Source organism: Simochromis diagramma, unplaced genomic scaffold, assembly GCF_900408965.1.
Source record: "Simochromis diagramma unplaced genomic scaffold, fSimDia1.1 OVJJ01000753.1, whole genome shotgun sequence".
In the NCBI taxonomy this organism is placed as follows: domain Eukaryota; kingdom Metazoa; phylum Chordata; class Actinopteri; order Cichliformes; family Cichlidae; genus Simochromis; species Simochromis diagramma.
Genome location: NW_024387523.1, coordinates 7,466,479 through 7,483,649, shown reverse-complemented (window position 1 = coordinate 7,483,649; position 17,171 = coordinate 7,466,479). Strand labels below are relative to the sequence as shown.

The following is a 17,171-nucleotide window of genomic DNA, read 5'->3' as shown; positions in this document are numbered from 1 at the left end:
AATGCTTATCATTTTGGGCTTGCGCCGCTGTTTTTCAAGTTTCACTACCGCTCCGTGAGTAGTTAACAAATGTTTTTGGACAAGTTTGCAAACTAAGGGTGACCATGGCAACGTGCTATTGACCAAAGCAACCACAAGGAAGTTTTGGTGCAACACTATATACCTCTTTGCAACCAATTTCACAATGAGTCTGCCAGCAACACTCTCTAACTGGTTGAGGAATAATCATTTTTTGGCCCTAATAACTAGAGGTCACCAAGGGGTCACTGATCAGTCTATAGGCCTGTGTGACTTGGGTTAACTCTTTGGAAGTAGAAAATCTGTGATTTGGTCTAATCAGTCAAAATTTTATTTATTTATTTTTTGGGGGAAATCGTGAGCTCTGCCTCGAGGTCCAAGGGAAGAAGGACCATCCAGCTTATTATTAATCAGCGCACAGCTCAAAAGCCGGCATCCATTGTGGCTGGAGGTTTTAGTGCATATTGCATGGGTAACTTGAACACTTGAACTGCTGCAGAGAGCATCCATTTTTCAGGGAGGACCTTGCCTATATTAGCAAAATAATGTGATTGCCAAAGTGACTTTAATTCAGACCATAGAAAACATTAGTTGAATTATAAAGAACCAAAAATAGAACAAAGCCTATATGTAGCACAATTTTGCCTTCAAAATAACAGCGTGAAATTTGTAACCTTTAAGATAGTACTAACACGTTTAATATGTCATTGATAAAATATGAAGTTTAAATTATTTACAAATGAGCTCTTTCTGCTTTGGAACTGGGGGATGGACATATTTTTTGCTTTAGTGCTTGCTTATATTCACAAATTTTGATTTCAATGACTAAAATAAATCCCTTTCTCATTTTGACCTGCTGAAGTGAGTGTAAACAAAACACAAAAACATCCGGCCTATCTTAGACCTGATCTGTTAGCTGTTACTTAACACTAAGGATGACAAAAAATCCAAATCTCATCATCAAATTCAATCTCTGGGAACATTTTCTGAGCTTGAACGCCTTTTCATATTTTTTAATGCTTTGCCTGAAGAGACTGAGACAATGGCAGCCGATGAATTTAACCCATCGCGGTGGTGTCGTGTGTCGCTTGGTGCCCCCTGACCTCATAATCAGACAGCATTGTTTCCTCAGTTGTTTTCAGGTTAACTACAGTTGAACAAGTGAGGTTAGTCATTATTTTTTTCACACAAGTGAATGATAACTTACTGATTTCTGAATGCATGATTCCCACCATTAGATATCCATTGTTTTCCTTTCCTCTGTTTGTGTCATACATAAAGAACCTTCCAGTAACGTCTTTGTCTCTTTACTTTTCACAGGAGAGGAGTGTCGTCATCCTCACCACAGCAGCTGGGGGGGAAGTTTGTCACTTTAGTCCCCGTTGAACAAATGACGAACTGAGAACCATCTCAACCTCAAGCGTCTCCGCAGCACCCGCTCGTTGAAGGAGTCGACCGCGTTGCCTCGCCACACTGGACAGAGAAATGTGTCTGTGCGTGTCCTCGAGTGCATGACCGCATCTCAGTGTTTTGTGGCTGCACTTCCTCTCTCACCTTCCGAGAGGCACTTCTGCACTTGACTGACTGCAACATTTGTCTTCATCACAACAAAGCATCATGGGTAGGAAAAAGATTCAGATCCAAAGGATCACCGATGAAAGGAACAAGCAGGTGAGGCTTAATTATTTATTTGGTTGCTCGTTTAATCTGCTGAAATGAGTCATTGAAGAGACTGCAGATTGAACCTCGGTGCATTTGTCTGTATGTAACACTGTGATACATATCTGATTTTTAAAGCGCGCAGCTCCAGCTTGAGCATTAACCTCCAGAGTTAAGGCGTTATTTCAAAATAAGGTTCTCGTTTTTGTTACTTTTGGCTCTGACTCTGCATGTGCTGAGATTTGCGCCTGATCTACAAATTCAAATGTCATATTAAAAGCTTACTTTTCTGCTAAATCCACTAAGAAGGAGGACACTTTTTTCCATATAAATGGAGCAGAGCTGTCAGCCAGTTAATTAAGAGCTTTAATCACCCGTCTGGTCAGGAGTTATGTGCAAGTTTCTTAGTTCTCATGGTTCTAATTGTGACTGCTTTTCTTACTTGCGTCCTTTGTTTTTTCTCAGCAACACATCGTGTTTGCTTCGTACGCTTCAGTGCACTTTATCAGTGACATTTGGCGCTTGTTGCCTGCCCCTGCTTTGGTTAGTATGATGATATGTAAAACATGTAAAAAGGGAGATCTGTATGAAAAGAGGAAGGGAAAAAATGAGCAATTTCTGAAAAATTTGTTTATTAAAAGTCTCTTCAAAAGCTGTTCTGGAGCTTTTGATCACATGACGTGACTTTTATCAGCTGAGGCAGTTTTTCTTGTAATCATAACGTGACATCTCAGCCAAATTTGCTTAAAAGTTCAGATAAAAAAAACCAAACATAGTTTAATCAATGAGTTAATAAAACATAGTGTAACCAGTGATAAGCTCACTTACAAGTAAAGTGTGCACATGGTTGCAGATTACTACATTTTTTTTATTATAGGTAAAGCAAACGCACCGGGTCACCCCATTTTTGTTTCCTTTGAAAAATCACTTGTGAAGTGTTCTAAAATACAGCCAATATTAATTTTAATGGTTGAATCAAAAGACGAGAGCCCAGTGAGGCTTTATTTAGAAATCCAGCTGTTTTAGGTATTATACAATACTGTTTTATAATAGTGTTTTATTCTGTGAGCTGTTTAATCCAAAAATGGTGTTCTCCGGGCAGTACTTTGTGAGGACTGATCTGATCTTAAACAAAAAAACTCCATGTTTTATTGCCAGAAGTGGTGAACGTTGTGTGGTCATAGAAAGGTTCAGCATGCGAAACAAAAAGAAACCAAAAACATGCATATTATAACATGATTAGGGCTGTTTACTGCTAGTAGGCGCTGGGACAGTTTTACAGGGTCAACATAGCTGTCTAGATGTCACAGATTTCAAATGGCAGTAAGGTCATGATTTTGTGCTGGCCCCACACAGCTTTGTGATGTTGTTTGGCATCCACATTCAAGTCCTGCAATGAAAGGTCTCAAGTACTAAATCAGGCTGTACCCCAAAATCTGCCTTTTCAGCTCCATTTGCTTCCTTTCTCTTCTCACTGCATGAGGCTGCCACTCCACTTCACAGTAATGATGGTGCTGGATGAGTGATGAGGTGATTCCTGCCAAACAGAATGCTTTGTATGACAACTGAAAACTTCAGTTTTGTTTTCATCACACCACAGAATATTTTGCCTCATGCTCTCAGGCTCCTTTGGCAATCTTCAAGCACGCTCATTTTTTCCACAACTGATTCCTCTGAGACATTTTGCTCGAAGACCAAATTTGAAAATCGCTGCATTGATTTGTCTTTTCAGAAGATCGTTTCTGCCAGGTCGGACGGTAGCTGTAATTTGAATTCTGTTCTTTTAATTTCTTCTCTCTTTAATCTACAAAAATGTTTGAAGTTCTCATGCCCTCCAGCCCAGACTTTGTGGACATAACAGACCCTGAAACCTTTTCAGATAATGTGTGACAATGGAGAGGCCAATTTCAGAGGCTGGAATTGGCCAAGGCCAGGGCTAGCCATAGAGTGTAAAAACGATGGACTGATCTGAAATGTGAAGGCAAAACCCAAGTGCCTTAAACCTGGATTCTTTTTAGCGGCCAGCAGGGGGGGTGACTCCTGGTTGGAAAAAGATGGGAAAATAGGTTTAGTTTCCCGTTGCTCTGAGATGACTTTATGGCCTAAGACGCTGTTTTCGGGTCATGTTAAAAAGAACATAGAGCTGTTTTTGTTAATTCTGGTTAATATCGGAGTTATCCAGAATGTCAGTCTGATCCACCCCTTGCTTGTCACTTCCTGCTGTCTGTTGGTGTTGCAGCTGCCGGCTACTGTTGCCTGCGTCGGCAAACCTGTCAGTCAAAATGGCCACGCCTTTAACTTTAGGTCATAACAAAATCTAAAAGGATGGGAGGGGGGGGGGGGGTCCAAAAAGAAAGAAAATCTGTTAATATAATGTAATAAATTACAAACAAGCTTTATAGTTTTAAAACAGGCGTCTGTAGGGATTGTCCTGCTTTTGGAGCCTTTCTAAAGGGGCCACTAGAGGAACTGTAGTTATTAGTACTTAACTTCAGCTCTGTAGGTTACCTCCTGGTTAGGTAAAGCTACTTTCACCTGCTCCCTTGTCACATTTAAACACCACATCTCTTCACATCTCTTTTTTAGCAGAGTTTGATCCAGATGCCCTTCCTGATGCAAAAGGGGATTTTTTTTTTTTTTTTTGTCTCGTGCTGGAGTTGAATTAGTGACCTTTCTAAATATAGATATTATATAAATATATATAAATATAAAACAGGTCACCATGAAGCACAAAAATGACCGAGCATTCAGTTGCACAATCTATGCATCTCAACACTGACCGACTGATTCACAGTCAGTTGGGAAACAAATAAAAAAATAACACAATATAGGAAAAAGTTTATGACCTGCAGTATTTATGCCAAAGTGTGCATCTCTAGTTCAACTTAGACCACATCTAATTATAGCAGAAGCAGTGAATAAATGTTAGGCTAAAAATATCAACAAATATCAAAACTGTTTGTAAACATATTCATATCTATATATATATACGTCAGGGAAAAATGATTATTGACTGTTTATTGTTAGCAACCAGAGTGTCTGAAGGCTATTTATTGTGATGATAATAATTATGAATAATAAAGGGCCACAAAAACAAGGATGCTTCAGTATCGATGCTGAAAACTGACTCACTGTGCTTCATTGATGCCTCTTTATTTATGATGTTATTGCTATTGTTGTCACTTGTACACTGTTATTTGTGTGTGCTTTTACCTAATGTGTCTATCTGCTGTGTGAAATATGTGTTTGTGTTACAGGCAGTTGAAATAGTCACAGACTTACTTTGTCTTTGTAAAGATTTCATTTTATTTTGCAGGCCTAGACCTGTTTGCGTGTGGTGCACAGAAGACCTGTGTAAAGGTCTTTTATAGGAGTTACAGCGTTAGTAGTGCTTTAACCCTGAGAAACCGCTGGGATTTTTTTACCCTGCCCTCTGCTGTTTTTACAAATCCTTTCTTCTGTTTACTTTCAGGTGACATTCACAAAGCGAAAGTTTGGTTTGATGAAGAAAGCCTACGAGCTGAGTGTATTGTGTGACTGCGAGATTGCCCTGATCATCTTCAACCATGCGAACAAACTGTTCCAGTATGCCAGTACTGACATGGACAAGGTCCTGCTCAAATACACAGAGTACAATGAGCCGCATGAGAGCCGGACCAATGCCGATATCATTGAGGTTAGTCGATGCATCCTCACCATTTGTGCAGAAGTGAGTAAGCTAAGGCCTTGATTAGATTTTAAATAATATGGAAACTGTCAGGGCTGAACTGTTGCACCAACTCTTAAAACATAAAGAGCTGTATAATACTGGCAATATCCCATTTAATCTGTTAAATATGTAGCCATATGCTGCACAAGCGATTTGGTTTTTTTTGGTCTTTTAGCTGTATTGTCATCATTTCACCAGATTTTGATTTATTTGCTGTTTGCTTTTGTGTTTTTGATGTGACAAAACCAACAAGATTAAAAGCTTAGGCTTCTTGAAAAAGGCTTTGTGACTGTTTTTTTTAATGCAGTCTCTGAAGAAAGAATTTGAAGTGTTATCTTATCTTTGTGTGATCAGAGGCAATGTAACCGGCGCACCTCAGTGTCATTGTCTCACGTCACTGCCTTCATTCAGGGGTGTTATAGAGAAAGTAGTTATAATTAATGGGAATTGTGTTTCTGACTTCACAACCGTGATCAAATAATTTTCAGTGGCAGCTGATTCTCTTCCACCTACATTTTCTGAAACACTTTAAATGATAAACTCATGATTCATACTATGATTGCAGTATCATGTCTTCTCACTTCTAAAGCCCAGTTTTTACATTTACAGACTTTGAGAAAGAAAGGCTTCAACGGCTGTGACAGCCCAGAGCCAGACGGCGAAGACTCAATCGACCAAAGTCCCCTTAATGATGACAAATACCGGAAAACCACAGAGGACCTGGATGTTCTCTTCAAACGCTACGGAGTAAGTTTTGTAAACTTCACACTTAAGTCTTCTCTTAATTCATGCAGCACTTTTTTATATTGCAGTTTGTTCTGCTTATTGGTCAAACACTTGTCTGTTGTTGTTGTTCTGCTTTGTCTTAAGTACTGACAGGAAACTGCTACTGGTAGGAACTTCCTCTAACGAGTTGTGTTACACTTTACTGTGACCTTTATAAAAAAATGCAGATTGCTTGATTGGTGTTAGAGATGGTGGTATTATTAAGAGCTTTTGTTTGGGGGGGGGGTTTTTTGGTCATTGTTTTGAAGGCAGTAAATGAGTTAGTCTAACTCATATTATTCACAAGCGAGGACTAAAACTCAACACATCTGTAAAACCATTGCTTTTTGGTTTTTCTGGCCATGCATGCCTTCAGTTCTCTTTATTTTTCTGTTGTATGCCGATGATACTCACCTATATTTTGTGCTTAAAGACTCCAATTAAATAATTGTGCTTTTTACAATAATACCATATTCATTTATAGTCAATAGATCGGAGTTAAGATCATAACATTTGTACACTGTATCAGCTGCACGCTATGAAATTTGCACACAAAGGGCATTTTGAAGACAAAAGAAAGCAGATAGCACTTCATGTCTTTTATTTAAATGACAAAAGATTACTTACTTAGCTGTAAATGAAACACTGAAGTACATCAACATGGCTGCTATTGTTGTATGATTTTTAATTTACCACAGATGCATCAGTGGAAGCAAAACAGGTAATGAAAAGTTGCAGTAATAACTGTAAATCATTCAGGAACTTTGTGTCGTTGCATATTTTCAGGTCCACCAGCTTCATATGAGGGAGTTGATGGTGTTCACTGAATAATCTGCTAAAAACTGAGAGAGTGGCATAACACTGCTATCTATAAACTGAGGCGTCTGTTTATTACCATCAGTAGTAAACTTTGTGAGAGTTCTTAAAATAAACTTTAAGGCTTCACTGGGTGCCACTTGTTCCTTTCTTTCTCTACCTTGGCACCCACCATTCACCTTACTGCATTTACCCCCATTACTCTACTGGATTTGAACAAATTTGTGTCAGACATAAATACAACACCGTGTAAGGTGGAAGTTCACGTGTTGTTTCATAAGCTGTTCAGGCAGGGTTTTGATGTTATAGCCTCATGGATCGTTAATGCTTTCTCCCCATAAAGATGACATTTGATGAGCTCCCCTGTACCCGTAATAATGTGTTTGACAGCTCAGTATTTATCAATGAACATGTGGTTTGATGACATTAGAATAGTTTCCAGTGGTAGCTGTATAGGCAGAGCTCACTCTCACTATAACTTCTGATGCAAACACAGTCATTTCGTTCTATAAGAAGCCCTCAGATATGAAACCACTCAGTTCAGAAAAGAGCTTCAAAGGTTACTCCTAGTCAGCTTTCAAGGGGTAAAGAGTTAAAGAAAACTGATTAATACCCACCATAACTGCATAAATACCTTCCTATTTCCAAATGACTTCTGCTTTCAAAAATTCTTGAAAAAGTGGTTAGTAGGCAGCTCTTAGGGGTAATAAAAGGCAATAATTTCAGTCTGGTCTTAGAAAAAAAGTACAGAAACCACTTTACGTAAAGTTTTTAAGGACATTTTAATGAGTACAGATTCAAGCAACATTACAGTTTGTATTTTACATTTGGTACAGCTAGAGTCACTGTGGACAGTTTTACCTCATTTACTGCACCCTCATGCCATATGGGGTCCCACAGGGCTCAATCGTTGGACCTATTTTCTTTAGTTTGTGTCTGTCTTACCTCTGTAATGCTGATTATTGACATTCGCTTGTCTTATTTAGTAGAAAAACACAAACATGTAGCTTGCCTGCATTCCTGCCTTGGTGCCATTAAGGACTGGATGACTTCTAATTCCTTAAAACCAAACTGTTATTGGTACTGAACATCTTACTAATAGTGTCATTCCCCGTTTTGGACAACTAATAACTGACCCAAAGCAAACTGCTAGAATCTTTTTTTTTTTTTTTTTTTTTTTTTTTTTTTTTTTTTTTTTTGTAGCTTCTCAGTTTCACCTGTTATTTCAAATCTCTCAGCCCAGTCTTTATATGGGTTAGTATATTACAAAGGTCAGATCAGGACTTTTGAATAATACAGCTGAACACCTTATCCACTCTCTGATTTTCTGCTGATTAGATTATTGCAAGTCATTGTATATATTCCTAAATGATGCAGCACTTTTGCATCTACACTTGGTACAAGACTACTCACAAACACTTTGTTTTCAGTCGTCTTTCTTCCACAATGGTGAAATAAGGAAATGCCTGTAGACCCATATTCATATATTATGTGCACCTATTTGGAGCATGACAATACGTCTTAATTTTACCGTATTATAATAAAAATTAGGTATTACAGTGCCTAATTTTTCTTTGAAATTAGATTTGATCTTTTACAAATGAGATGACTAAAACTCTGGAGACAGTTTTTTCCATTACATGCTTTTATATTTGTAAACGATCGTGTAGTTTGTTAGTTGAAGCTGTGAAGTACACAACCTGCCAGTTTTACCACTTTTTTTTTATTCCAAAAAAGTAGCGTGAGGCTAAATATAGGTAATGTTCTGATTGTTATAAAGTAGTGCGGTAATGTCGCGCAGTGGGACTAAAAGTGACGTTTTCTTAATTTCGCAGCAGTCAACAGCTCCGCCTCAGACGTTCTCCATGCCGGTCACCGTCCAGGCGTCCAATCAAAGCACACTGCAGTTCAGCAACCCTGGCAGCGCACTGGTAACTACCTCCTATGTAACATCATCGTCGCTCACGGATACCCACCTCCTGTCGCCACAGCAACCAGCTCTTCAGAGAAATACGGTGTCTCCTGGGTTGCCACAGCGACCAGCCAGTGCAGGTGAGCGAGATGAGGAATGGCCTGTAGACCAGCAGAAGACAGTAAACAGTCTTCAGCGCAGGGATTTTTCTGCTTTTACATGAACATGACTTTTTTTAAGGTGCTCGTGTTTTTTCACAGTGTGTTTGATCTAAAACAAAAGAAGTTGTTTAAAAAAAGAAAGATGACAAAAAATTATCCATGTTTGTACCCCCATAGGATGCATTTTGAATTCTTTGTAAACACAAGTAAACGTTGGCCTTTATTAGTTAATAGCAGAGATAATTACAAAATCAAGCAAGGCGACACTGTCAGGTAATCAGAGACTATAGCAGACACTGGAAGCATGCAGCTCCATATCATTATGCATAATAAGCTGCTTCATTCCTCGGGGAGAAATGCATGCCGCTCTCCTCTGGACTAATTTGCTCTGTGTGACATTCGCTACACTTCACTTACACTTTTTTTTTTCACGTTTATATTAAATTTTAGTTGATTAGTTGATGCATGCAGGGGAGACCTGGAGTTAATATTTATTTAGATTATACTCTATTTAAAGTCCTTTTTTGGATATACTCATACAGTTTGTGTAATGAAATGCATGGTGACATAATGCATGTGCAGCACTGGTTGGAGCTGAAACCTGAGGAGGGAATGAACAACTGTGTATAAGTCAATATTTAAGATAAAACAAAGAAACAAATAGTATATATAATATAGTATACAGTGTATCCATGAGCTGGGGTCTTTTTCAAAGTACAAAAGATTAAAATGTCCACTGTGGTAAAATGTTATGTGAGAACAAAAGGCAGTTCTCTCATATTTTGAGGCTTTTGTTGCATTAGAAATCACTGAGAACTCCATGTATTACCTTTTCTTCCACTGCCAAACCTTAAAGTGATGTTCTTGTTCTTAAGTCCCAACATTTCTATTAATTTAAGCTTTTATCAATAGGCGCTCTTCTTGGAGGCGACCTGAATAATTCAAATGGAGGATGTCCAAGTCCAGTCCGTGAGTATTAAAATATCTGAGCGCTATCTTCCACTTATTTGTTGTTTTTCACCACAGATCGTCCTTCTGTTATCCGGTCTGTATTGGGAGTATTCGTTCCTGCTCTCCTCCTCTGCACCGTCTGTGATTGTATCTCACAGGGATCAGGGGAAGCCACCAGTAACAACAGAAATGCATGGGATTCCCAGCACTTCCTGCGGGGAATGCAGTCAGCCTGGCACATGCCTTAGTTCTTTATTTCAAGCCTGCACCAGGAAAACGTTTTCATTTACTTACTTTATATTGGCTTTCTAGATTAAAAATGTCCAATCTTTTATTTATTAGTACTAGAGCACATTTGCCTCAACATATCCAATAATCTGTAACATTAGAGGGCTTTTACTCCTTGGTTCTGTTTGCACGTCTTTGAAAAGCTGTTTAACAAAGAAACCTTTGGGAGGATTATGTAAGCCATCGTTGAGGGGGCACACCGTCTGTACCCCGCCGTCTGCTTTCACCTGTTTGATTTTCCTATTGATTTCTGTCCATTCACACCTCCGTCTCCCCGCAGCTAATGGATACACCAGTGCCAGGGCCTCCCCAGGCCTCCTCACCGTTTCCAACGGCAACAGTCTGGGGAAAGTAGTTCCGGCCAAGTCTCCACCCCCACCTCCGAGCCCCCAGATGGTCAACAGCCGCAAGCCAGACCTCCGAGTCATCACCTCACAGGGCGGAAAGAGCCTCATGCAGATGGTGAGCTTAACTAAGCCGAACTTGTGTTGTCTGGGTCGGTTTCTTTAACGCTTCGATCCTTTAACGAGCAGCATAACGCCTCCTGTCTTCACTAAAGTTACCCGCGATGTTGAAGCAAAGACAAACGATGAATCTGAAGGATTATTTCAGGACCACGGGAGGATTATTTTCATTTCTTATCTCAGGAAAGTTTTGTGAGTGAGATGGAAAACCATACAAAACTCTGGGAATTCATATTGATGTGTTGAATGAAATTCAAGAATTACACTGAAGATAAACAGTCTGTTATAGAGGAATGCTTGCCATCAGTTTTGTGCTTTAGTAAAGACCTGGGGGAAGAGTTTTTGTGCTCAACTCTTCTCATTATTTAGTCTAGGAAAGTGAGTAAAGTCGTGTTGAATCAGCCTACTCCCACCGACACACCGATGAGATTTCTCTCCTCTCTTTTCCTGAACCAAGCGTGCACCCACGTTTCTTGGAGGCATGTTCAGCAGTGTCTGTGCTAACAAAAAACAGTCTTGGTTTCATCGAGGACTTAAAGTTCATTTCAACAGCGAGGTCCATTTATTAGCTGTCCTTGAGCTTTCCCTCCGATCACACAATATTCCTCTGCACAGTGGACCCGCCACATAATTAAGATGTACACGTTTTCATTTTTTTTAACACTTGAACCACCAGGTCAAATCTGAGGAAAAAGGACGACTTTGGCTCAGAATAAGATGTATTAAAATATATTGGGTATCAGAGAATTACAGTAATATAATGAATGTGATGGGCAGTATATCATGGTGGTTCTGTATTGGTTACTTTTCCCATGAGTACCCTCGTGGCTCAACTAGGCATTGTATAATTAGAGTAAAGTAACATAAACGTGGTCTTAAGAACTTAAAAATAAGGGGACTGTACTTCTATAAGTTTTTAAAAACATTTCACCTTCTTCAGATCTAAAACCAAAAAAGTGGAGAGTCTCAGACATTTTAAACCCTTGCGTGCTTGTCCCTCAGGTGGTCATTGACCCACTATTGATCAAGAGCGTCACCACATGACCCAGGGTATGGAAAAAAGGCATGGGTCATTACCACCAGAGATTTCAGGTGAATCCACCGTGAGACCGATCGGTTCTCCGTCCAAAGTGTTGAACTGAACTGAAGAAGCCTCTTGGTTGAGAGGTACAACATCTTCAAAAAAAAACTTAAATCAGTACAATTGCCTTGTTTTCAAGCTTTAAGACTACCCTGCCCTGGATGACTGAAAACCTACACAGCCACAAGATAAACATGCACGAACTGCTGGTGTTTTAAGAGCAGAAAGCAGCCTCTGCTACCCAGCAGTATTAAAGATGTTTTGCTGCTGTACTACTTCACATTTCCTGCAGCTTTTCCTGTTTTTTCTTAGCTCGGTACAAAGTGATAAATATGTTGACACGGTAACGGCTGAGGACGATTGTGTGAACGAAAGCTCCAGATTAGTGAGACCAGTCATTACATTTCTAATGACTGTAGGCAGGCAGAGTGATGGCACCGCCGCACATTTCATAATCAGACTGCAAGTATGTCATTGTTAAGCAAGAGCCACCAGTGAAGTAGCTGCCAGACTACAGTAAGTAGTTTTATTGTTGTTCCATATATCTTTTTTAATTACCCCAGAGTTGTAACCCTCTCTGTTACCACCCTTTGCAGACAGAGGATGAGCTGGAATTGGTAAACGAGGTGATTTCCCCCACGTCAGTCACTCGCATGAGTCGATGGAAACATTAATAGCATGGATGCAGTTCTCTTATAGGAGTTTCACATTGTTCTGGTCTTGCTCCACTCACATTTCTTGGGATGGTCTTTCAGTTTGTGGTTCCCACCTGACTGCATGTGGTTCAGGGCTCATGGATGTGTTGTTCCAGCATTTCTTTAGTCGTGGGCTCATAAACCTGTCAGTGATCTAGAAATACTCAAGTGATTCAGACCTTCACATGAATCAGTTTTGTTTCAGCAGAAGTGTCATACTGTAATGTGCTCCTGTAAGTTTTTGAACCAGGTCCATTTACTTCATCATACGACGCCACTTTAAAAGCATGGATGTCTTCTCGAGGCACCACGGAGCATGCTCCCTGCTCACTGACACTCACACCAACTCATTCCACCATCCTCCAAAAACTGTGTGAAGTACAGATGTTTAAGAACTAACTGGCATTACATTAAAGGCATTTCCTCTGTCACGTATGCATATTTAGCTCTAAAACACTAGGATTTAAACATTTTAGGATTGTGCACCTCTGTATTAATGGTGTTACTATAACAAATTGATTAATGGTTAAGATGAAATAAAGCTAATTAGCTATGTTTTTGTGAGGCGATGGCTTCAGCTTTTTAAATAGGACAATTTTGTGTTGAGATTTGTTGAAAACAAGCTATTATTCCACTGTTTTCTGACTATTCATGGGCAGGATTATTATTTGAGACAAAAAAAAATGTTATAGCAACATTTTACTTTCATTGAATATTTGTGAGACAGAAAAAATACTTATCCCACTTTTAATAATACTGGGGGGAAGAAAACATTGAATTTTCTTGTTATTCTAAAAAATCTGCCTTTGATTTAAGCTGAGTTTACACAGAGAGAGATGATGGTTGCTGCTGATGGTGGTGGTGGCTGCTGCCGTTCCCCCTCTTTCACAATTCCTCCCAAAGTTGACAGGCAAGATTCTCATTTTCCAGAGAAGAGTGATTAATTTTCATCGCTCTCACCTCGCCGCTCCTCCTCACTTCTTCACAAAGGCAGATAATTGAATCCGGCTCCTCTCTCCGGTCTGTCTCTTCTCTCTCTCTGTGTAAATTCAGCGTTGCAGTCATAACTCTGTCCGAATGTTTCCTCTCCGGATGATGAGCCTCAGCATCGAGAAGAGTAATTCCAGACCTGAATTACTGCGTCTTTGGCCTTTTATTCGCAAACCTTTTATTATTTCCTTCTGTTAAAAAACCTCCATCTGCTTTTATCTGTGATATAATTCAGCTCAACCTGACTCTGGAGGGTTGTGTTTCTTCACAGATTTGTGTCTTTCAGCGAGTGTACATAATAATAAAACCTCAGGGCAGCAGTTCCACAGATTTAGCAGTGTGACTGTGGCACCTGTGTTGGAGAAACGCTGAATATCTTGTCATGTAAATGGGTGACTGGATGTGCAAACACTCATCTCCGTGGCTCCTATAAAACTGAGTGATAGAAACATAAACAGGATGCTTTACCACTCTCGCAGCGCACTGCAAACCTTTACTGACATCCACTGGAGAATCATGAGATGAGCTCTGCATTGAGGCAAACAGGATCAGCTTCACGATAGCTGCAGATAACGTCACCCGTTTGTGGTTTATTATAGTGAGACTGGAGAGTTTATTCTGAAATTTACCATTTAAAATTACAACACACTGTATGCACAGTAGATGATATTAAAATTGAAATGGGAGATTTTATTTCCTATTAAATGTTTATGCCATTTTTAAATCGAAAGGCCAAAAACACAGTGAGCAACTGAATGTATGAATACGATGGTAAACTGAATGAAGAAATCAAAGAGCCATTTTGGCTGCAAGACCCTGTGATGTACTTTTATCGCTTTTGACCTTTTTAAATCAAACAAAATCTTGATTTATCAAGAAAATATGGCAAATAAGTGCAGATGATACAGACTGGGAGGAGTTTCTGCCATGTGAAAAACTAAGTACACCCTCAATGCTTCCTTAGTTAGCATGTTACATGTTAAAGTTCATGACATTAGAATAAGAAAAAGACAGAATGAGCATGGCTTGTTTGGGAGGGTTAACATAAGACATCTTCTTCTCTCCAGGAAGAACGTGGCAGCACAGCTTAGGTTTGCAAAGCTGCATCTGAACAAACTGCAAGACTGCAAAACAGAATATCAGCACAAACACCCCATACCAGCTGTCAAGCACGGCGGTGGAGGGGTGATGATTTGGGCTCTTTACGCAGCCACAGGACCTGGGCACCTTGCAGTCATTGAGCCCAGTGAAATCCTCTGTATACCAAAATATTCTGGATGCCTGCAAACTTCAGTGAACTGAAGCAGTCTTGTAATGGAGAGTGGGCCAAAATTCCTCCACGATGATTTGAGAGACTGATAAAGTCATACAGAAAACTATTAGTTCAAGCTATTCCTGCTAGAAGCGACTGAACCATGGGGTGTACTTATTTTATCACAGAGCTGTATTGACTCCTATTTAAACTTTTTCACATCACTGTGGATGTTTATATCCAGATAAGCCATATTAAACTTAAACAGTGATTGTATAATTTTTATTGAACATATTTGTGTAGGTTTTTACATAAAAACAAAGAGCACCAAATAGAACAGTAAAGAAAAAAAATGAGACGAGATGGATCCAAATTTTGCTAAAATATTTTAAATCTGTTGATGTTTTTTAAAAATGCATTGATAAAGTATTGAATTTCTACAGAGTCTGTGTCTCGTCAGAGTCGATCTGCTTGGGAGGATTTACTTTCACATAATCTTTTATCTAGTTAATTGATCTGATTTACATTTTGGTAATTATCATTAATATTCGTGGAAGCTTAATTTGAATAAAATGTGGCAACTGAGGGTTGAACAATGTGCCTTTAATGTAATTCTATAAATCACCGAGAACAATGAAAGTGTTTTTGATGCATGTCATCAAGAACGTCCCGACAGTAAATCCACATTTAACTCTGAGATTTACTCCATGTGGAACGCCATTATGAATCCAGCCATGTGCACATCGTCATTCCCAGCATGTCAGAGTGTACATTAAACAAAAAATAAGTCTTGACTCCTTTGGGTCACATGTGGAAGTTTTGATCCTTTCTGTCCTGCTCTCACTAACATGCTGTGGTCCTCTTTGGCAGAACGCCCAGCGGCTGGCAGCTGGAGCTCAAACTCTCACCACGCCAGTGGTCTCTGTAGCCACACCGAGCCTCCTGGCACAGGGGCTGCCCTTCTCCGCCATGCCTACAGCGTACAACACAGGTGAACTCAACACGAGAGCTTTGGCAGCAGCAATATCCTTTTTAGATGAAACAGAGTTTAATAATTAAATAACAAGTTTATGTAATTATTCACCCTGATAGCTTAAAGAAGAAATCTATTTTGAATTCCTGCTGTGACCTTTGCCCCCTCTCAGAGTACCAGCTGACCAGCGCGGACATCACTGCTCTACACGCTCTGGCGTCACCAGGAGGCTTGCTGCCCACCGGCGTGTCCACATGGCAGCAGCAGACGGTTTCCCAGCCAAGTCAGCAGCAGCAACAGCAAACACAGCAGCAGCTTAACTTAGCATCACTCAGCAACTTGGTGTAAGTGTGCTCTTCATCTTCATCTTCAGCAGTTGAACCTGCACTCAGGTCCAGAGACGGTGGCAGCTGAGACGTTCCTGTAATGCCTCTCTAACCCTTTTAATGCTGATGTACTGAATCTACAGACTCTCCCATTTAGCTTGCATGATATCCATACCATGACCTTTATATGCAAGCAATCCACATCCTTTTTTTTAGCGATCTGGTCTCTCACCAGCATCTCACCATCTCAGCCTTCTCATAACATCAGTCTGAACACTGTTCGGCTTTTTCTGGGTTGATTAAAAAAAAAACATTACGTGGAATGAAGAAGTGGTTTTATTGCCTCACAGTGGAAACAAAATGACACAATTATCAGATAATTATTATTATCGAAACCCTTTATCACCCACACGATTCTCAGTCAACTAAAGCTCCCCTGAATAACCTTGTTAGGCATCGTGTTTATGTACGCTCAACTGACTAGTAAACATCAGGTGGCTCGCTTGGCTGAAAAGGCACTACTTTTCCTGTTAAAGTGAATCTTTTACTGGAAGTCATGCTCCTGTCATTGGCTGTTATTGGCTGTAGACCACTGAATAAGTCTCTTTGTTTGCTCCTGTTGCATACAACTTTCCCTGAGCCATGCTGAGACACAAATAAAGAAAAAAATACCACAGCATCAAAAACAAATATGATGAAGCTGCTTCCAGCTACACTGAGAGCTACACAAATTCCTTATATTGGAAGAAGAATACAGGTCACTGCATCTTTAAACTGTGTGCACAGTGAAATGTAGTACAATGTCTTACGTAAATAATTATAAATGGGATTGTGTGTTTTACTTCCTACAGAGACAGAGTGCAACCTTTCATTCTGCAAAATATCGTTATAAAGGCCAAAAATATAGAATTTCATTATGTCAAAGGAATCTTTTAGGCTATTGTCTAGTTAGCTGTGGCGAGTTATTGTTAGCAAACTTCTGTGACATTTTATGCTGTCCAAGATGAAAGCTGATCAGTGTGAAAGAATCAGGATAAGATCCTCAATCGTGGCTACAAAACTGTGATTGTGCGTTGTACAGGGGTAAAAGTTCAACAGTTTTGTAAGCAAA

At 39.7% G+C, this 17,171-nt stretch overlaps 1 protein-coding gene across 7 annotated transcripts in view; it reads left to right on the top strand.

The window, feature by feature from the left end:
- LOC120727281 (myocyte-specific enhancer factor 2D homolog) overlaps nucleotides 1–17,171 on the top strand; it is a 42,834-nt gene that overhangs the window by 15,312 nt on the left and 10,351 nt on the right. For 4 of the 7 annotated variants that reach the window (XM_040021531.1, XM_040021530.1, XM_040021535.1 and 1 more), the window contains exons 2-10: nucleotides 1,339–1,689; nucleotides 5,150–5,353; nucleotides 5,996–6,133; nucleotides 8,803–9,019; nucleotides 9,953–10,009; nucleotides 10,560–10,741; nucleotides 12,421–12,450; nucleotides 15,632–15,752; nucleotides 15,907–16,078. In XM_040021531.1, the coding sequence (XP_039877465.1) occupies nucleotides 1,636–1,689; nucleotides 5,150–5,353; nucleotides 5,996–6,133; nucleotides 8,803–9,019; nucleotides 9,953–10,009; nucleotides 10,560–10,741; nucleotides 12,421–12,450; nucleotides 15,632–15,752; nucleotides 15,907–16,078 (1,175 nt within the window). In that variant the 5' untranslated portion in view covers nucleotides 1,339–1,635. The remainder of the gene's footprint in view (nucleotides 1–1,338; nucleotides 1,690–5,149; nucleotides 5,354–5,995; nucleotides 6,134–8,802; nucleotides 9,020–9,952; nucleotides 10,010–10,559; nucleotides 10,742–12,420; nucleotides 12,451–15,631; nucleotides 15,753–15,906; nucleotides 16,079–17,171) is intronic. The other 3 variants (XM_040021534.1, XM_040021537.1, XM_040021533.1) reach the window with 2 other exon arrangements.